This window comes from Oryza sativa, chromosome 8, assembly GCF_034140825.1.
Source record: "Oryza sativa Japonica Group chromosome 8, ASM3414082v1".
Taxonomy (NCBI): domain Eukaryota; kingdom Viridiplantae; phylum Streptophyta; class Magnoliopsida; order Poales; family Poaceae; genus Oryza; species Oryza sativa.
This window is the reverse complement of record NC_089042.1, coordinates 27,988,376-28,005,704: the sequence shown is the minus strand read 5'-3', so window position 1 is coordinate 28,005,704 and position 17,329 is coordinate 27,988,376. Positions and strand designations below refer to the sequence as shown.

The 17,329-nt window shown below is 40.8% G+C and overlaps 3 protein-coding genes across 3 annotated transcripts; all 3 read right to left on the bottom strand.

Moving 5' to 3' along the window:
• Positions 1 to 3: 3 nt before the first annotated feature.
• Positions 4 to 1,627, bottom strand: LOC4346289 (NADH dehydrogenase [ubiquinone] iron-sulfur protein 5-B). Its single transcript, XM_015794785.3, has 2 exons — positions 1,338 to 1,627; positions 4 to 327 (listed from the first exon to the last, which is right to left on the bottom strand). The coding sequence occupies exons 1-2, from the start codon at positions 1,485 to 1,487 to the stop codon at positions 205 to 207; spliced, it is 273 nt and encodes a 90-aa protein (XP_015650271.1). The 5' UTR covers positions 1,488 to 1,627; the 3' UTR covers positions 4 to 204.
• Positions 1,628 to 2,190: 563 nt separating this feature from the next.
• LOC4346288 (peroxisomal ATPase PEX1) lies at positions 2,191 to 9,518 on the bottom strand. Its single transcript, XM_015795087.3, has 18 exons — positions 9,170 to 9,518; positions 8,723 to 8,896; positions 8,525 to 8,624; positions 7,453 to 7,905; positions 6,598 to 7,242; positions 6,397 to 6,488; positions 6,215 to 6,288; positions 5,885 to 6,107; positions 5,656 to 5,749; positions 5,417 to 5,571; positions 5,049 to 5,279; positions 4,175 to 4,375; positions 3,796 to 3,921; positions 3,620 to 3,681; positions 3,286 to 3,403; positions 2,854 to 3,138; positions 2,646 to 2,703; positions 2,191 to 2,536 (listed from the first exon to the last, which is right to left on the bottom strand). The coding sequence occupies exons 1-17, from the start codon at positions 9,392 to 9,394 to the stop codon at positions 2,665 to 2,667; spliced, it is 3,297 nt and encodes a 1,098-aa protein (XP_015650573.2). The 5' UTR covers positions 9,395 to 9,518; the 3' UTR covers positions 2,191 to 2,536; positions 2,646 to 2,664.
• A 1,274-nt stretch (positions 9,519 to 10,792) lies between these two features.
• Positions 10,793 to 16,158, bottom strand: LOC4346287 (probable protein S-acyltransferase 19). Its single transcript, XM_015792810.3, has 9 exons — positions 15,813 to 16,158; positions 14,211 to 14,324; positions 13,720 to 14,115; positions 13,498 to 13,566; positions 13,355 to 13,426; positions 13,095 to 13,220; positions 12,933 to 13,013; positions 12,619 to 12,813; positions 10,793 to 12,159 (listed from the first exon to the last, which is right to left on the bottom strand). The coding sequence occupies exons 1-9, from the start codon at positions 15,855 to 15,857 to the stop codon at positions 11,164 to 11,166; spliced, it is 2,094 nt and encodes a 697-aa protein (XP_015648296.1). The 5' UTR covers positions 15,858 to 16,158; the 3' UTR covers positions 10,793 to 11,163.
• Positions 16,159 to 17,329: the final 1,171 nt, after the last annotated feature.

Below are 17,329 nucleotides of genomic sequence, written 5' to 3'. Positions count from 1 at the left end.
AAATTATCCAAAACAGGCACGAAAACTTCATCACCATGATGGTTTATGCAACGCCTTGATACAGATCAAAGTCATGGAGTGAGAGGGGAAAAGAGTTTGTGTAGTCCAACATGAAGGTGGGGAATTATTGCCTTGCTCTTAGCATCACAGTAGAACAAAGTTTTGACAGCAAACAAAAAGCACACATGAATTTTATCGGAGTGGCTAATGCTGAGCTGAAACAGCAGGAGCTCCCTCAGCCTTCTCCTTTGCCGCCTCCTCCCTACGACGAATAGCAGCTCTTAACTTACGTTGCTCCTCCTTGTAGATTCTGTTCCTGCGCTGGAACTGCATTGGAGAGAATCATACATTTCCGCATCAGGTCATCTTGGTTGTTAGAATCGCTAATAGAATGAAATGGAAATCTAGAACAATATAATTCAGAGTACTGTTGCATCCTGATTCATTTCTCCCACTGACTGGAAGCTATGCACTAGCATGAATCCATAAATTTTATTTTGCTGTAAGGAATCAGGGCAAGCATATATCCCTTTAAAACACAAGAAACAATTCAGAATATGATGATATCATGCATGCCAAGAAGTAATAAGAACTTGTTAAATAGTATTACGACTTGTGTGCCTTTATGCTAATGAATAATTCTATTCTAGTCACATTCTGGAACCAACCAGGGATTTTCTGAACTAGTTATCCAAGCAACAACAGACACTCCGAAATATTCAGAGATCACTTGGAAATGGGAAATTGGGCTATCCTAAGAGACAAGGAGAGACCAATAATACTATTAACAACCTTGTCTACTCCCTCCGGTTCTATATTAATTGACGTTTTGAACAAGATTGATGTCAAACTTTTATAACTTTGACCATCAATAACTTTAAAAATATTTAGTTTAAAGGAACTAGAACAACATATATAGATTTGTCTTTTAAAGCACTATAATAAAAGTAAACATGCATTTATTTATTATATATATTATAATAGAAAAATAAGATCAAAGATATATCTTGTAGACCGTGTCATTGTCCAAAACGTCAATTAAAATGAAACCAGAGGGAGTACAACAGAATGGAAATGAAAGCATATGGAATCCCAACCTCCAACAATCATATCATACTAGAATGGATTCGAAATACGATTACTACTCCAATCAAATGCAGTGCCCCCAATTAGCGGGTGATGTTAATCCCAAGAACAATCCATATCCACCCCTTCAAGAAAACTGTAAATGGTAGATCTAGGTGGTTGGCGAGGCGGGCATATCCATCAAAAATAAACCGAGAAGGGCGGGTGGGAGATGGATTGAGGAGTGAGGAGAGAGGAGAGAGGAGGATTACCTCCTTGGAGTGGTGGAGGCACTCGAGGTAGTCCTCCCGGAGGAGGCCGCAGTCGGTGGGCTGGCGGCAGCGGCTCATACACTCGCTGAAGTCCAGCCAGAAGTCGTAGCACCGCCCCTTGTTCCCGTTGATGCCCCACCCGGACGCCATCGCAACCTACCTTCTCCTCCCCTCTCGCCGCTCGCCGCCGATCTCCTCCCTCCTCGCTGCCCGCCTCTTCTTCCTCCTCTCGTCTCCCTACTCTCTTCCTCCCGATCCCCCAACTCCCTAACCCTATACCCGTCCGTTTCACTGACGATGTGGCCCCACCCCACCTCTGAGTGCTTGTGGGATTTCGATAATATGAGGTAAATGGAGGGGCTGGGTGGAAATGTACCCGTTAAACCGTACTTAGCCTCGATCTCAACCGCACGTGCTAGATCGGGCGGTCAGAACAGACGGGAATTCTGATCGCTGCCATTGGTAGCGCTATCCTGGTTTTTTGGTGGGGGAAAAGAAAAGGGCAATGTATGTCCCTCTCGATTCAAATTCAGATTACAAATTGTGTAAGAAATTTGCGTTTAAGCATGTACTATATTATTGATTCTTGGCACAATAAACACATTGCAATGTCAGGCACAAGGTTGATCATATCAAGACCAGATCTTTGCATAAAAAAACATAAAGATTTACTCCTTCCATTTTATCTTATAAGACGTTTTTGTTTCTCTGTCCCTCGTCAAGATTCATTAACATTTATATGAATTTTATCTTATAAGACGTTTTTGTTTCTCTGTCCCTCGTCAAGATTTATTAACATTTATATGAATTTCAACATATATATGAAGCACATATATGGATTCATGCATGAATCTATTCAAAACCAAAACCTTCTTATAATGTGAAACAGATAAAGTATATCGACACAATTAGCATTAGATACGTCAGTACGTTCCCCCAATGTTCATTCAAACGCTACACGCGTTCTGTCAGCATTTCTATTTCGTACTGCACAAGAAGAAGCCATTCGTATCAAAATTTGGCACAATGCTATACATCATCACAGCCCCTCGCTGCCTGCACTACAATCTACAAAATGAGTTTCTTTCCCTTTCTCAAAGAAGAGGGGTGGAGTTGGTAAGTCAAAACTGAGATTTGCCGAGCAGAAAAAAGGCGCTCGCCATTCTTGTTCTGCGCCAATGAACATAACGTAATTGTACCTGGATTCAAAGAGGGGGAAACATCAAGGTTCATTGAAATGCTCAACAAATTCATATCTCATGGATTCCTAAGAACCATGAAGACAACAGATCGAAGAGGTGGCCTTACTTGTCCAATGCAGAGAGACTCAAGCCAGCGTGACCTTTTTTCCTTTAGATTCCCTTGCCTGCAAAGAAATATTTCAGTAGCTGTCCAAGAATCTTATTGCAAGAAACATCAAACACCGACAGAAGGGAGCATCAATAAGATGCGGTATTGGAATTTTCAGTTGAAAAACGCATTGTTTATATGCCAAAAAATGGAGCATGAACCGCACCTTCGTTGAAACAGACTTCCTAGACGATACAAATTGACCGAAGTCCATGTCATACTGCATTTTTTGTTCTGCTGATGTCGAAGGTCTAGCCTCCCTAGCAGTAGATATTAGGAGTTCTTTGCTGATACATGGCTGTGTGTCTGAGATACCATTATTTCTGTCCTCCAGAACTTTATGCACTGCTGCCAGCTTAGCATCTCTTAGAATAGCTGCAAGATCTGCACCTGTAAATCCTTCAGTCAAAGAAGCAACCTCTTCCAGACTGGCATCACTTGCCAGTGAAACCTGTGACCAACAGAAGATATTAAAAATGAAAATGCATCATCAATAACAATGAGAATGTTAAGATATCAATAATTTAAGGAGTTCACAGATGGCAAAACCCGTGATTAAAAATATCAACAAAAGACAAAATGGCAAATGAGAACTCACCTCTCTAGAGTGAACTTTCAGAATTTCCAAACGCTCATGCCATCCAGGAAAATCACATAAGATCAAACGGTCAAATCTTCCGGGCCGCAAGAGTGCAGCATCAATTGATTGTGGCTTACTGCACATAAGGAAAAAGATGAAACCATTAAAAATTAAAGGAAAACAATCAAGCTATTTTAGTTCCAATCTTATTCTCATCAGTAAAATTTCAGTCTTCATAGCATTTCATTCCATGCTGACTAATTCTTGATGTTTTGCGACTGGTCATTGCAGTCCATTTAAAATTGATTGGCATGCTGCACCAACTACATCTTCTTATGCTTTGAGAGCTAACCTTGTTGCAGCAAATACAAATACTCCAGTCAAGCTTTCTACACCATCTAGTTCTGTCAAGAACTGCAGACAAACCATATATAAATATGATCTTGATTATAACAAGAAAAAATAATGCTCTTTTGGAACTATAGACCGATCCAAAACTTATATTCAGTAATGGTAAAGGCAACTTACTTGATTAACAACACGATCAGAAACTCCTGCACTCTGTGTTCCTCGCTGGGGTGCAATGGATTCAAACTCATCAAAGAACAGTAGGCAAGGTGCTGCAGCAGCTGCCTTTGCAAAGAAGTCACGAACCTGGAATCAGATTATTAAAATCAGAACCATGACCATGTAAAAGAAGAATATCAGAACCATATTAATCTCAATGGTCTTCTATGTCCTCTATAACTACAGCTACACAGATAAGATAAGATATTAAGACAGGTCTGAGTAATACAAGGTGCAGGAAATGTCACAGTTACTAGCCCTTCAAATGTCTCTGAAACTAGAAAAAGGCATAAGACAAAGAATGGTACATCACAGCGATAAAAAATAAAAGAGTCCTTACAGATTGCTCAGAAGAACCGATGTACTTATTCAATAGCTCTGGACCTTTGACTGATATGAATCGCAGAGAACAAGCGGCAGCTGCAGCTCCCACAATATGTGTTTTTCCACATCCAGATGGTCCATAGAGGAGAATGTTTGATCGCAACCTTACAGGTGCCTTGGTAAAGATATTCGGGTATTTTGATGGCAATTCAAGAGTCTATAACAAGAAAAACAAATGTGAGTAGGAAAGTAAGAATATATATTACACAGGTAATGAAATGAAGGTTTGTAGACAATAGTTAGTTGTCCATGAGTATATCAATGAGGAAGCAAGCTCCTTGTTCGTCAAACCTTAAAATATTTAACTTGAAACCATATCACAGTATCCCTCTCAATAAATTGCAATAGCCAATAGTCACTTCTATTCTCATTCCCGTAAGCATAGGTAAATACCCCTTCCTAATTCCCATGTGGAGGCAATATGGATGGAAACATGTATATTTCTAGAAAATATATTTTCCACATGGAGGCAATATTCATATCTGTTATTATGTACCCTCAGTTACATACATTCAGTCCTTCTAGAGGCTGTTAACCACTCCCAACAGATCTTAAAACTTGGATTAGAAACAGGACAAACATGTTTTGTCGCTAGCTAATGAAATTTCTAAGATAGATAAATTTAGTGCTGTGAGCATCCTCTGAACTCTGGTGGAATAAGTATAAGGCTTATATTAATACTACCTCCGTCCCAAAATATAGCAGTTTTTGGCTATGAATCTGGACTTACGGTTGTCCAGATTCATAACCAGAAATGCTTATATTTTGGGACAGAGGGAGTAGTAAATAGTAAAAATAAATAATTTGAACAAGTAACAAGGATTGTGAACCTCTTTGATGATGGTTACTGCTTCATTAAGCCCTCCAACATCTTCCCAACCACCTTCACCGTCAGCAGGGGCATATTTGCTAAGATCACGCATGGCAACTGGAAGGAAGTCATGTATCGCTTTTAAGAAGTCTTCCTTCACTAGAGTTGGTTCAGCACAGTTCACAGAGGCGCTAGAAGGCAGAACAAAGCGAGAGGCAGCAGCATGCACAGCCCTATCAACCAAAATATCCTGCAACACAATGGTATATATATATAAGACGAACAGACCTCAGCCCTTTGCCAAACTTGTCATATGGTTGAGAAAAGGGTATTATCTAAATAATATTTCTAATTTTGGAAATGTTTGCCAAAAATCAGTAGCATTACCAAGTCATATGCATCATAGCCATCACATTTTGATGCTATCTCTGAAAGAACTTCCTTAGAACACTGTAACTCATGCTCCTCAACATGATGTTTCAATAGCGCCTCACGCTCAGGAATAGCAAGAACAGGAAGCTCAACGTGGAAATCAAATCTCCCTGTGAAGTAAACAGATTTTTTTTAATCAACATGACAGAAGTTAGCAATATATCTCTTGACATGAAGAGAAGGTAAGAAAGAACCAGAAGAAGTTAAATCTTGAGGAAGACTCTGAAGTGATTGAGCTGAAGCCATTAATGCAATAGGTCCATATCCACATGCATTCTGAGCCTTATCCTAGCATGAATACAAGATCATCATGCTAAACAAAAGAAAACACAAGTACTCTGATAAAAAGAACAGCTTACAAATATGCAAGTTTGTTCAATATTTGAAATGTGCACATAGAAAAATATGATAACACCTTCTCACCTTGTACTCATCCATGATATCAGCCAAATATCTTACTATAGAATCAGATGAACTGGATGACTGAGGTGCTTGAGGATCTGAAGACACTGAAACCACATTGTCCATATCATCAAATAAGATAACTGAAGGTGCGTGAAGCAGAGCTTCAGAAATGCTATCTTCAATTGTTTGCTTTGTCTCCTTAGCCTTGCCCACTGTAAGTTTGGAACAATCTATATATATTCTGCTCACAAGGACAAATCAACATTTTAATGATATAACTTAAGGTGCCCCCAACTTTTTTTTTATAAACAACTGCATAACTCTGAATAAAAAGATTGAGATGTTTACACATGAGCCAATATCTCTTTATGGTCTTCAAAGTATTTTGCAGCAGCCCTAACCAAAGCAGTTTTCCCAGAACCCTGAAACAGAGAAAGAGTTCACAAAAATATAAGAATTAAACAATCCTTAGGTTTAAGTAGGATTTAAAATCATACAACCCATAAAGCAAACCAGATACTATTACTTACTCGAGGTCCAAGGACAAGAACATGACCAGGGAAGGGGAGCTTTAGCTGGTCAAATAACCTCAGACTAGTTGACGATAAGAGAACAGATAGCCCTTTACAAAGAAAATGATGATAAACATGGATTAAGAAATAAGAAATGTGATACTTTACGAGATAAAAAGAGCAAATAAAATTAAGGAACTTAGCAATGAAAGTAAATACTTTTTGTGACATCTGACATTGCATTCTCCATCCAGCCTAAAGAAGATCGAGTCAGCTTGAACCCATTGCTGAACCCATCATCTAATACAGAATTAAAAAATTCAGGCTCACCCAGCTCCAACCTCCCAAATTTTAATTCCAAGTTTTCTAGATCATCAGTTTGAATGCTCCAAGAAAGCTCAGCATTGCCTTGCGAATTGCTGTAGCTAGAATTTTCAAAGCCAACCTTTAGCAGGTATAGAAATTCTTTTCCCCTGTTATGCTTTTGGTCTACTGCTTCAAAATGGAGCAAAACTTTGGTTGGTAAAACTACTGGACTTATCTCAGAGTTCCCAACGTGTAAGCCCATATCTTTAAGTTGCCCAACAAGCCACTGTTTAATGAGAATCTTATGTTCCAATATGGATTCAGAAGTGTTATCAACATCTGTGCTCAGAACATCATCATTGTTACCAAAATGAGCTTCCTGAAAGGGATCTCTATTTTCTGAAGGGATGCTAGTTTTCCTCCAAATGTTCGCTTCTTGACTTCCTAATTCACTACCATCATGAGCAACTTTTTCTTGCATCTTAAAATGTAACGGACTTATTGTCAATATAGGTTGATCATTCTTGACATTAGCTGAGAATGTCTTCACATAAACCCCTGCAAAGAACAATGACCGTTTCAGACTTCAAAGAATTGTAACATAAAGGATGATGCATTATACAGGTAGAATAACTATTTATAGATGCTTATATTCCAAATCAGAACTCGTGCATGGACTGTTTGAAGCCTTTAAAACAGAACTCATAGACCACAGTTGGTTGCTACTTGACAAGTTGACAACGCAGAAAGACCTATTTTTGAACTTACATGAATGAATGTCTGCACTTATGTAGTGGCGAATAGAGTGGGGAAGCATAACATGCCCTTTGGAAACTGAATCTGAGAATAAGATATAGACTACCACTTCTCGGACCCTTTCTTTAGGCAGTAAAATACCCTTCTTTTGAGTAACTTCTTTGCCTTTTTGAGCAAGTCTCTTTGGTGATGATTTGGATGAAACAGTGACCAACTGAAGATTGGAAATTGAAGCTCTTGCAGCTGTATCTGGATGTACCAGCACAGCATAGCTGAGAATCACCCCCAGTTCAACACCTTTATATTTGAATTTATGCACATACTTCCTATCTGCTGCTTGAACACGCAGGAGAGCCTTTGTTTGAGCTTCTTCCTTCAGTGCACTTTGCTTTTGCACATCCTGGCTGGAGTTTTCTCTACGTTTTTTGGGTGCCACAGCAACTTCAGTTCCCGGAACAAGTTGAACTAAAAGAATTAAAAGCATGACAAACATTAGAAATAAATACAGAAGGTACATGACCTCAAATACTGAAGGCATTTTTTATGAGAAACTAAAAGCAGCATGACATACTGTAACACAGTGCAGCAAGCAAAATTCATGATGCGTTAGAACAATAATCATTGGGGTTTTGTCAGAAGGTGCTAAATTAGGTTAAGGTACAGTCGGATGGACTACCAGTGTACGCAAAAGCTACAATCTAATAGCAGTATACAACAGCTGATACCATTTCCCCCATCTTAATGAAATTTGGTCGCCGTTCCTTCGGCCGACCCGGCAAAAAAAAAAAAAGCTGATACCATTGTAAGAAATTATTTATAGAGGCTTGGACAAAATATGTACGAACTTATCAAGCTCATCTCCATGCTTTTGTTGATAACATGATTTCATACTAGCGTAACATCCTGGATATAAGAAGGTACATACAATTTGAAGTAGTTTGGATGAAACAGCTAGGTCACTAGATACAAAGTGCGCATGAGCGGAACATTCCTTAGAAAGTTCATTCGAATGGAACTATGGTTTAGATAAAATAATGCACTGGATGTAACACGAGGATAATTCAGATAAGAAAAGGAGCCATACCCAGTGATTTCTTTGGAGAAGATGAGGTCACAACAAACTTCACAATATTATGGCCGTCCAACCACAATGGGAATTTCATACCCTCGTAAACAACGCCAACCTAGTTTGAAGAAGAGAATTTAAATAGTAAATCTTTACACATTAGAGATGATTATCACTTGGCTAATCAAGCAAACAATGTATATAACAGAATAGTACCTGAGTCAAGATTGTTTCTTCAGCCAAATCAGCACGGCTCTCCAGTATCTCCCAATCATCCTCGCTGAAAGGTTCTATACAGACTGAATCAGCTTTGGCCAGGGAGCGAGCTACACTCAACTGTGCAACTGTTCCATCAGGCAACGAGATGCATTCTGCCAGCTCTTGAGCAACCTGCAAACCCCAACATTTGATCAAAGATTTCACGCTGGAAATAATCCACAGCCTACTGCACAGTGTTTACATAGTAGCAACGAATACAAGCATATACAGGGTCATCACAATCATCGAAAATTCTACTCGCAGAAGCCAGATTGACCGAAAAGCAGCAAAACCCCGGATAATTTTGACCAGGATAAAGCGAGCAATCATCCATCACAGATGCTAAAAGTAAATACAATTCTAGGATGGGAATAATACGGGAGTCGGGGGGGGGGGGGGGGGGACCACGATGGCGCTGGACCGGGACGCGGCGCCGGACCAGGCGAGGGACCAGCGGGCGGCGGTGGCGGTGGCGGCGGCGCGGAGGTGGAGCGCGAGGACCGGCGGGAGGTCGCCGGAGACGGAGGTGCGGGACAGGGCGTGGATCAGGTGGAGCGGGAGCGCGGCGAAGCAGCTCCGGGCGCCGCCCACCACCCGCACCTCCACCTCCATCCCGCCGCCGCCGCTCATCGCCTCCTCCTCCTCCTCCTCCGCAGCTCAGCTCCCCTCTCCTCTCCTCGCCGTCGACGACGACGACTCCACCTCCTCTCTTGTATCCGGTCAAAAAAAGTCAAGGGGTTTTGGATTTTCTTTTAAATTATTTTATTTTTGGAGAAGCTTATATAGAGCTCCATGAAGAAGAAATCGCACTTGTACTCATGCACGTTGGATCCTCTCTTCGGTTAACATAATACTTTAAAAATAATTGAAAGAAAAATATTTTTAAAAAAATTATAATCAAAGATTCTAAAGTTTGATCTTAACATTGTCTAAAACGACAAGTATTATTAGGTCGGAGAGAGTAAGTCAAACTAAAAGCTAAAATTTAAATTTTCAAACTTAAATTTAAAGATGATTGTAAAATATTTTTAATGTAATTTCTTTGTAGTATTGACTTTTAATTGCTATGAATAAATATAAAAAAAATATCTATAAAATATTTTTATTTTCTAATAAACCGTTTGTTTATTAGAGAATATGGTAATCTTGTAATTTCTAGAGACATGGTGAATGCTACTCCCTCCGTCCTAAAATATAAGTATTTTTAGATATGAATCTGGACAAGCCAAAAGTTACTATATTTTAGTACGAAGGTAGTATTTATCTTGGATAACCCGGGGACTGTCGTTTTTGTCCATTCTTTATGCAAGTTTTTTTTGGGGTCCATCTATATATATGGCGCCACAAAATTTAGTCCAAAACAGTCGGATTGGACTTCACACTGATTAACACCATTTCAAACACAAAGTTGACCATTAATGAGCCTTGGCAATATAACAAATAAGTAACTTTATTATAATACACAATATAAATTAAATTTACGATAGAAAACTAACAATCACAAAAGTTACACTTAAATAAATTTAAAATCACATATGTAATTTTAATGTATTTTCACTGTAAGTTCTAAAATTACATATGTAATTTTAATGTATTTTCTTTCACTGTAAGTTCTAAAATTACATATGTAAGTGTCCTAAAATTACATATGTAATTATAATGTATTTTCACTATAAGTTTCAAAATTACATATGTAAGTCCCAAAATTATATATGTATTTAGTATGTAATTACAATGTAAGTGGCATATAATTGCATAAATTATCACTATATTGTAATTTTCATTAACTACGATTTACTTTGAGGATAGAACGAATAGCATCTTGTGCTCAGTTGGTCAAAAGCCTGGTGCTGTATGCCTGTAACTCGTCGATCACGGGATCGACTCCCCGCCACCGCACCGCACCTTAATTTTTCTCGGAAAGCATTAGCACGAATTTTGATATAGATCCTAGGGTCTAAAAATCGACTATTTTTTTACAGAAAAAGTGGCGCCATATTTCTAGCAAATCTGTTTTTTTTGAGCGTATTGCGTCCAAAATTCAATTAATTATTCATTACTATTGTACAAATCACAGTCAAATACTAACTCCCGGAGTTTTATATGATTTCGTTCGGAATTAATTACCGAGAAAAGAATGCTGTACATGACAAAACTCTTTGCTCCCACCACATCTCTTTGCTCCCGATTTCTCTCTCTTCCTGAATCAGACAAGGTTATGTAATTATCTTCACTTCATCAGATGTAAAACTCCACATTAATTAATCTTCCTTCCTTTTAATGCTTCGACAGCATATGCTGATCACTTGTTCTTGCAGATTCTGCTTCCAGTGTCACCTCGCCGGAGATTAGCATTGTCCGGCGATGATATCGCCATTGCCGGTCATCAGTTGCAGATTTCACCTACGGAACGGTGGCGGCTTCTTCTGGAATGTTCCGGGAGCAAACACCGGGAAGGACTCGCCGCCGCGGGCCCTCGTCCCCGCCGCCTCGTCCCTTCGAGGTTCGCCGGCGGCGGCGGCGCCGCCCAGCAGTGGCCCGCCGAAGAATATCGACTGGCCGGAGTACGTCAGCCTCTCCGACGGCAGCGTCGACGACGACGAAGGGGCGGCGTTCGTGGGCGCGGGCGCGGCGGGATTATTGCGGCTACGGGCGGCACTCAATGGCTCGCGCTCGCCACCTGGGTTCGCCAAGAAAGGCGGCGCCCTCGCCGCCGGCTGCTCGGCGCCACCGCCGCCTCCTCCTGGCCTCGCCGTTGCCGGCGCCGGCGCCACCGACACGTACCGGCCGGCCTCCTGGTCCCACACGACCGACGCCCTCCGGTTCTCCCGGACGTACGACGTGGCCGACTGGAACATCGGGTTGGATATCCTCGTCGCCGGAGGAACAGGCGGCGGCGGCCGAGGTATTGCCGCCTCCGGAGCAGCGTTCACCGGCGGCGGCGGCCGAGGCGGCACGTTGTGCGCCGCCGGCAATGGCGGCGGCGCGAGCTTGTGGAGGCGCACCGGGCTGCTCATCACGCTGCTGCCGCTCTGCTCGTACTCGTCCTGGCTCGCCACGCTCTGCGCGCACGAGCTCGGGAGAGAGGACGCCCTCCTCCTCTGCTCCTTGGCGGCGGCGCTCACGCTGCTCCTGACGCTGCCGTTGCCGCTGGAGCTCAGGTCGCCGGCGTCGTGGCCGCCGCGGTGGCGAGCGTCCACCGGCCGGAGGACGGAGGAGGACGCCCGAGCTCTCGCCGCCGCTTTCATGGCCTCGTTGGTGTCAAGCTTGGCGAGCTTCCACGCGCTGATCTTCACTTGCTTCTTGGCTCTGTTTGCTCTCTCAGCATTTCCAGCCGTGTCAGGGTCGATGGTTGATGGCACCATCCCAGCCTCCAGGTGTGGGATCACTTCATCCTGCATTGCAATCATTCAGAAGAGAAATAGTACAGCGCTACTCCCTCCGTTTCATTTTAGAAGACGTCTTTGCTTTAATCAAAGTCAAACTGTTTTAAGTTTGATAAAGTTTGTAAAAAAATTAGTAACATTTTCAACCCAAGACTAATTTATTATGGAAATGTATTCAATTATTGATTTGATGAAACTAATTTAGTATTATAAATATTACTGTATTCATCTATAAACTTAGTCAAACTTGAAATAGTTTGACTTTTAGCAAAGTCAAAACGTCTTATAACCTAAAACGGAGAGATTATTTAGCAATGTTGTTTGCAAGAATTCAGATAAATATGTTCTTTGTAATGCTATTTGCAGCTTGAAGATTCATACTGATATTCATTCAGATGATACAATATCTGATTCTTTATTTATCAGGAGAGATTGTCTCAGAAGAGACGGGTCATCGTTTGCAGTTACCTGATCAACGAAAATCCTTGGAGGTGTGCACCATGAACCCTTGTAGGGAAGACCAAGTGAGCTTCCACCGCTGAATCCAGTAGTTGCTGAATTTGTTGGGGAATAAACAATGTTCACCCCATCCTCTTCTTCCTCCTCTTGAGGTGCTTCACTCATAGCTCTCATTGCGACAACATATTCGTAAGTTGTGATCCCCTGATTCAGTTCAAATGAAAGCAATGTAGGGGAATTTCAAGCAAATGACATTACATTTCTATGCATCTGACATGTCATTTAGATATTACATTTGATTCGGTGAGAATTGCGATACAAACCTTTCTGATCAGTATCATGTGGAAGAAGAAGAGTTCACCTAGGGGTATACAAGCGATTATAGAAAGAAGAGTAAATATGGCCTGCACAAGAAGTTTGCATTCAGTCAACTAGAGAAAATGTCTTGCAACTAAAGTATGATGATTTCTGCTAGTGCAACTTACTACTATAGTTGCAAAGGGTGGACGAGTTAAACCATTTGCAAGCTTGTCTTGAATAATACTTTCTGAATTCTTGTTGACGAAGCATACAACAAGAACAGCAATGCCGACCCCGATTTCAATGGCAAGCTGCCAGATCACAGATTAAGAATAGATTTAAAATGCCAATCAGCTGAACTAATTAATGAAAAATGCAAAGAATCTTTTAGTACTGTGTTAAACATGTATTCGGAATAGAGATTAAGTAAGGCCACTTTACAGACCCAGAGGAGGCTGGTAATCATCAGAGCAAGAAATGTGAAATAGTTCTTGCGCCCAACGCAATTATTTAGCCACTGCAATGGATGCAAAAATCAGACGTGCGAATAAAATTTGAAGACAAACATAGGTTTGTATAAGAAAATACCCGACAGTGATGATCAAAACCATCCACACATTTATCACAACTTCTGCAATGTTTACTGAATTTGCGAACCTGAAAATTTTGCCTTTGTAATTAGCAACATCTGACAACAGAAGTTTTCGCTTTTACAAAGTTATTACAGAGGAAAATAAATGATATATTTTGCCTGAAACTGAGACAAAAATCATTATGCAGTTCCAACGTTGAGCACATATACAAGCTTACCTCAGCATTACATAATGTGCAAAACAAGGCATCTTCTCCATCAGCTTGATGCTCTGAATCAACAAGCGTCCTGCAATCCTCCTCAACAAACAGAGCACAAATAAGTCCTCCGACTAAGGAGCAACTTGAACTCCTTGGTGGTTGTGAGCTCAAATTATTTCCATCTCCAGCAGCTAAACCAGCATGGTTAGAACGTCCATCTAGAGAGCTCTTAAAAGTAGATGTTGGGGAATTCGTTCCAGTAGCAACATCACCCCTTCCTGGCAAATTTGTGTCCTGTAAGCCGGTGCCACTTGTTGGTGCATTACGGAAGCCATTTTGAAACTTTGACATGATCCCGGGATCTGCAGGATTTATGCTAGTGCACCGGATATAAAGGATGAAGACAACAAATGCCTGAAAATTTTACCACGTGGAGGAGAAACAGTAAGTGTACATCTCAAATAACTGTCCTCACATGATATGCTGCAGGTGTCATTTGGTAGGCTTACCACAGGAGTATAGATGCCGAATGCGATATATTCAAGGACTTGCTTTCCCAGGAATGGTGCAAAGAAGGCATAAAAGGCAACCACCAGAAGGAAGAAAACGGTAATTGCAATAATCTGTTTGACAAGAGATTCAACTTAGTCATCCACTGTTCAAAAGTCCGGTAATCGGCAAGTATTACAAACTACAGCGTGTATCATGAACCAAAAGTTGTGAACAGAAAATACGAAATCGTATTTTTTGCTGATTGACATCAAATTAAAAAAAAATGTCCCAACAATTGGATGTATATGCATTACCCTTTTTATATGAAGAACTGTCAATAAATGCTTTTGGAGGGTATTATAGGCATAGGACAACACGGCAAGTTCACAGTTCTTTGTCCTCTTATAGCATTTTAGGCTGCGTTCGTTCATAGGAGATAGGGGAGGTTGTTACTCGTTTTCCGCGCATACGCTTTTCAAACCACTAAATGGTGCGTTTTTTTGTAAAAATTTTCTATAGAAAAGTTGCTTTAAAAAATCATATTAATCCATTTTTGAAGTTTAAAATAGTTAATACTCAATTAATCATGCGCTAATGACTCACCTCGTTTTGCGTATCTTCCCAATCCTCTCTCCCTCAAACACTGCCTTAGTATGCTTAAACTGACTTTTCAATTTTTCAGTAATAGCATAATGAAAGAAAAACAATAATCTTATTGATGCTACAAGGGCAACTGGAAGATAGCAACTGGAAGATTGGAAGTTACTACTTAATTTCACCAGTCCATGAAAATCACATTGTTTAATAACCATGGAGTGTCCAATAAGTCGCCAAGCAGCAATACATGACCAAGGCACCAAGCTATCCCTTCAGAAGCTCAAGCTACCAGTGTTCTTACTTGTTTATTTTGTTAGTAAAACTGTATGTGTGAACCCAAACAAGTTTGTCCCTTTTTGCACCCATTTCAGTGCCAAGTCATGGAGAGCATAATCTTTCACTCCATGTCTCCATCTCTCTGTTTATTTATTTAATTTTTTGAACAATTCCGCACTCCATCATGGTAGAACCAGGATCATGCCAAAAGATGAGATTTTGTAGTTAGTAGCAAAAGGGAATATCCACCGCACGACTAAAAACCACTCCACTAAAATGCAGGAATCAGGAACAAAAAAAAAAGGCTACCTAGGAGAATTCGCCCAAAGCCTAAACAGGTTCAGAGCCAGGCATTCCTAAAAACACTAGCGAAAATTACAGTGATCATTCCTGAGCAGTGCACTCTAGAAACTGAACTCTACTTCGTAAGTCTACAACATTTCATCACGCATTTATCTCCTCCAATCCACACACACACACGTAAAGTGGAAGTTGAGATATAAGGGAGTGGATAAGCAAGATCACTAGCAACTGAATTCTGCCAAACTGATCCACAAAAAGAGAAACAAACAAAGGCTGAAAATTTTCTTTCAGTTCGGGAAGATCGAGATGTTCTTCAGGCCTGAAAGACAAGGAATTCTTCCGGCGGAATTTCCGGTGGATACCGCGCCCGATAACAACCGCAAGAAGCCAAGATAGACGGAAAAACAACAAGAAGAAGAAGAACTGATCGAAAGAAATTGCACCTGGAAGGTGTGTGCTGGGAGCTGCCACCCATTCTTCCGCACCATGGCCTCTCTCCCCTCTTCTTCCTCCTCCCTTTCCCCCCTTCTCCAGGTCTCTCTCTCCTTTTCTCTCTCCCAGTGGAAAGGGGAGTCCTTTCCTTTCCCCTGCTTTCTTGAGGGCAGTTCAAGAATCAAGACCAGAGGAACAGAAAAAAGCTGGAGATTTTATAAAAACCCCTTGCTCTCTTCCTCATTTCCTGGTGAAAATAATTTTCTACCGTCGCCCTTTTGTCGCTGGTTCGTTGGGTGGGATCAATCTCCAGCCTTGGAAATGCAGTGCAGGGCTGCAGAGAAAGAAGGGAAGATCGAGTTGACAGATTCAGACTCTGCCACTTTTTATACTCACACTGCGCTGAAAATACTGAATTGAATGTGGACTAGCTGCCTGCCACTCTCTCTCTCTCTCTCTCTCTCTCTCTCTCTCTCTCTCTCTCTCTCTCTTCTTTTGGCCTTTTTCAGAATTTTCGCTTTCGGAATAAATGCATCTGCTGAAAATTACTTAACCGTGTACTTGAAGGGCCGTATACCGGTACAAGTTCAGGAATAGTTTTCTCAATAATAGAATTCATTTCATTATTACATAGGTTAAAGGACAAGTGACGATTACGAATTATAAAATTTCCATCTATGTTTGGCCAAAGTATGCAACTTCAGTGCTCCGTATTTGTTATTCCATCGATTTTTTTCTTGTAACTGAAAAACAAAGAACATTTGGTGAGTGACACCATCAATCAGCTGGTACGCTTTGCTGTTGTATACATTTGTGGTGTGATACAGATAGGCAGGTAGCCGTATGTATACTAATATTAGGGTGTAGACCCCAGCAGTGTACGCTGTACATTACTCCCTTTACCTACTACTCCTACTCTCCTGATTGTATGCCCAAGTGCTCATGCCTTGATTTAGGTGAATAACAAACCTAACCTAATCTAATCAAATCATCTGATTGATAATGCTATGATAATAGTGTTGCTTGACCAGAAAGCATGCAGGAATCATGCTCTCCAGAGTCCAAGCCAGCTCTAGCCAATAACTATTTGGCAAATAAAATAGAATGAAAAAATCCCGTATCCAATGAGTTAGTAGACATTCTTTAGGATTAAGAAATGGCCCTCATCATCTCCTTTCCTTAGCAGGAATCAATAAGAATTTAATCGGAGAATGTAGTGCGGCAAGTACTTAGCAGAGTGCAGTTTAGTTTAGGGTACAGTACAGATGGATGCATGAATGAATGCTGGTGAAAATGATTGGAGAGGGCAAATGTAAATGCAATCAATAATGCACTGTTGAGTCCCAACTACTCCCAATTGTTTGCTAATTGCCTTAGAATTGTCCTCTCTTCTCCCTGTAGGTGCTTTCCAGATCCAAATCCAATGTGGCCTTTGTTTTCTCCTCCATGGATGGATGATGAGATGGTCCATCATCATCATTTCCTAGTTTCTTCGTTGATTTTATTTTTATTATTAGCTTTCGAGAGA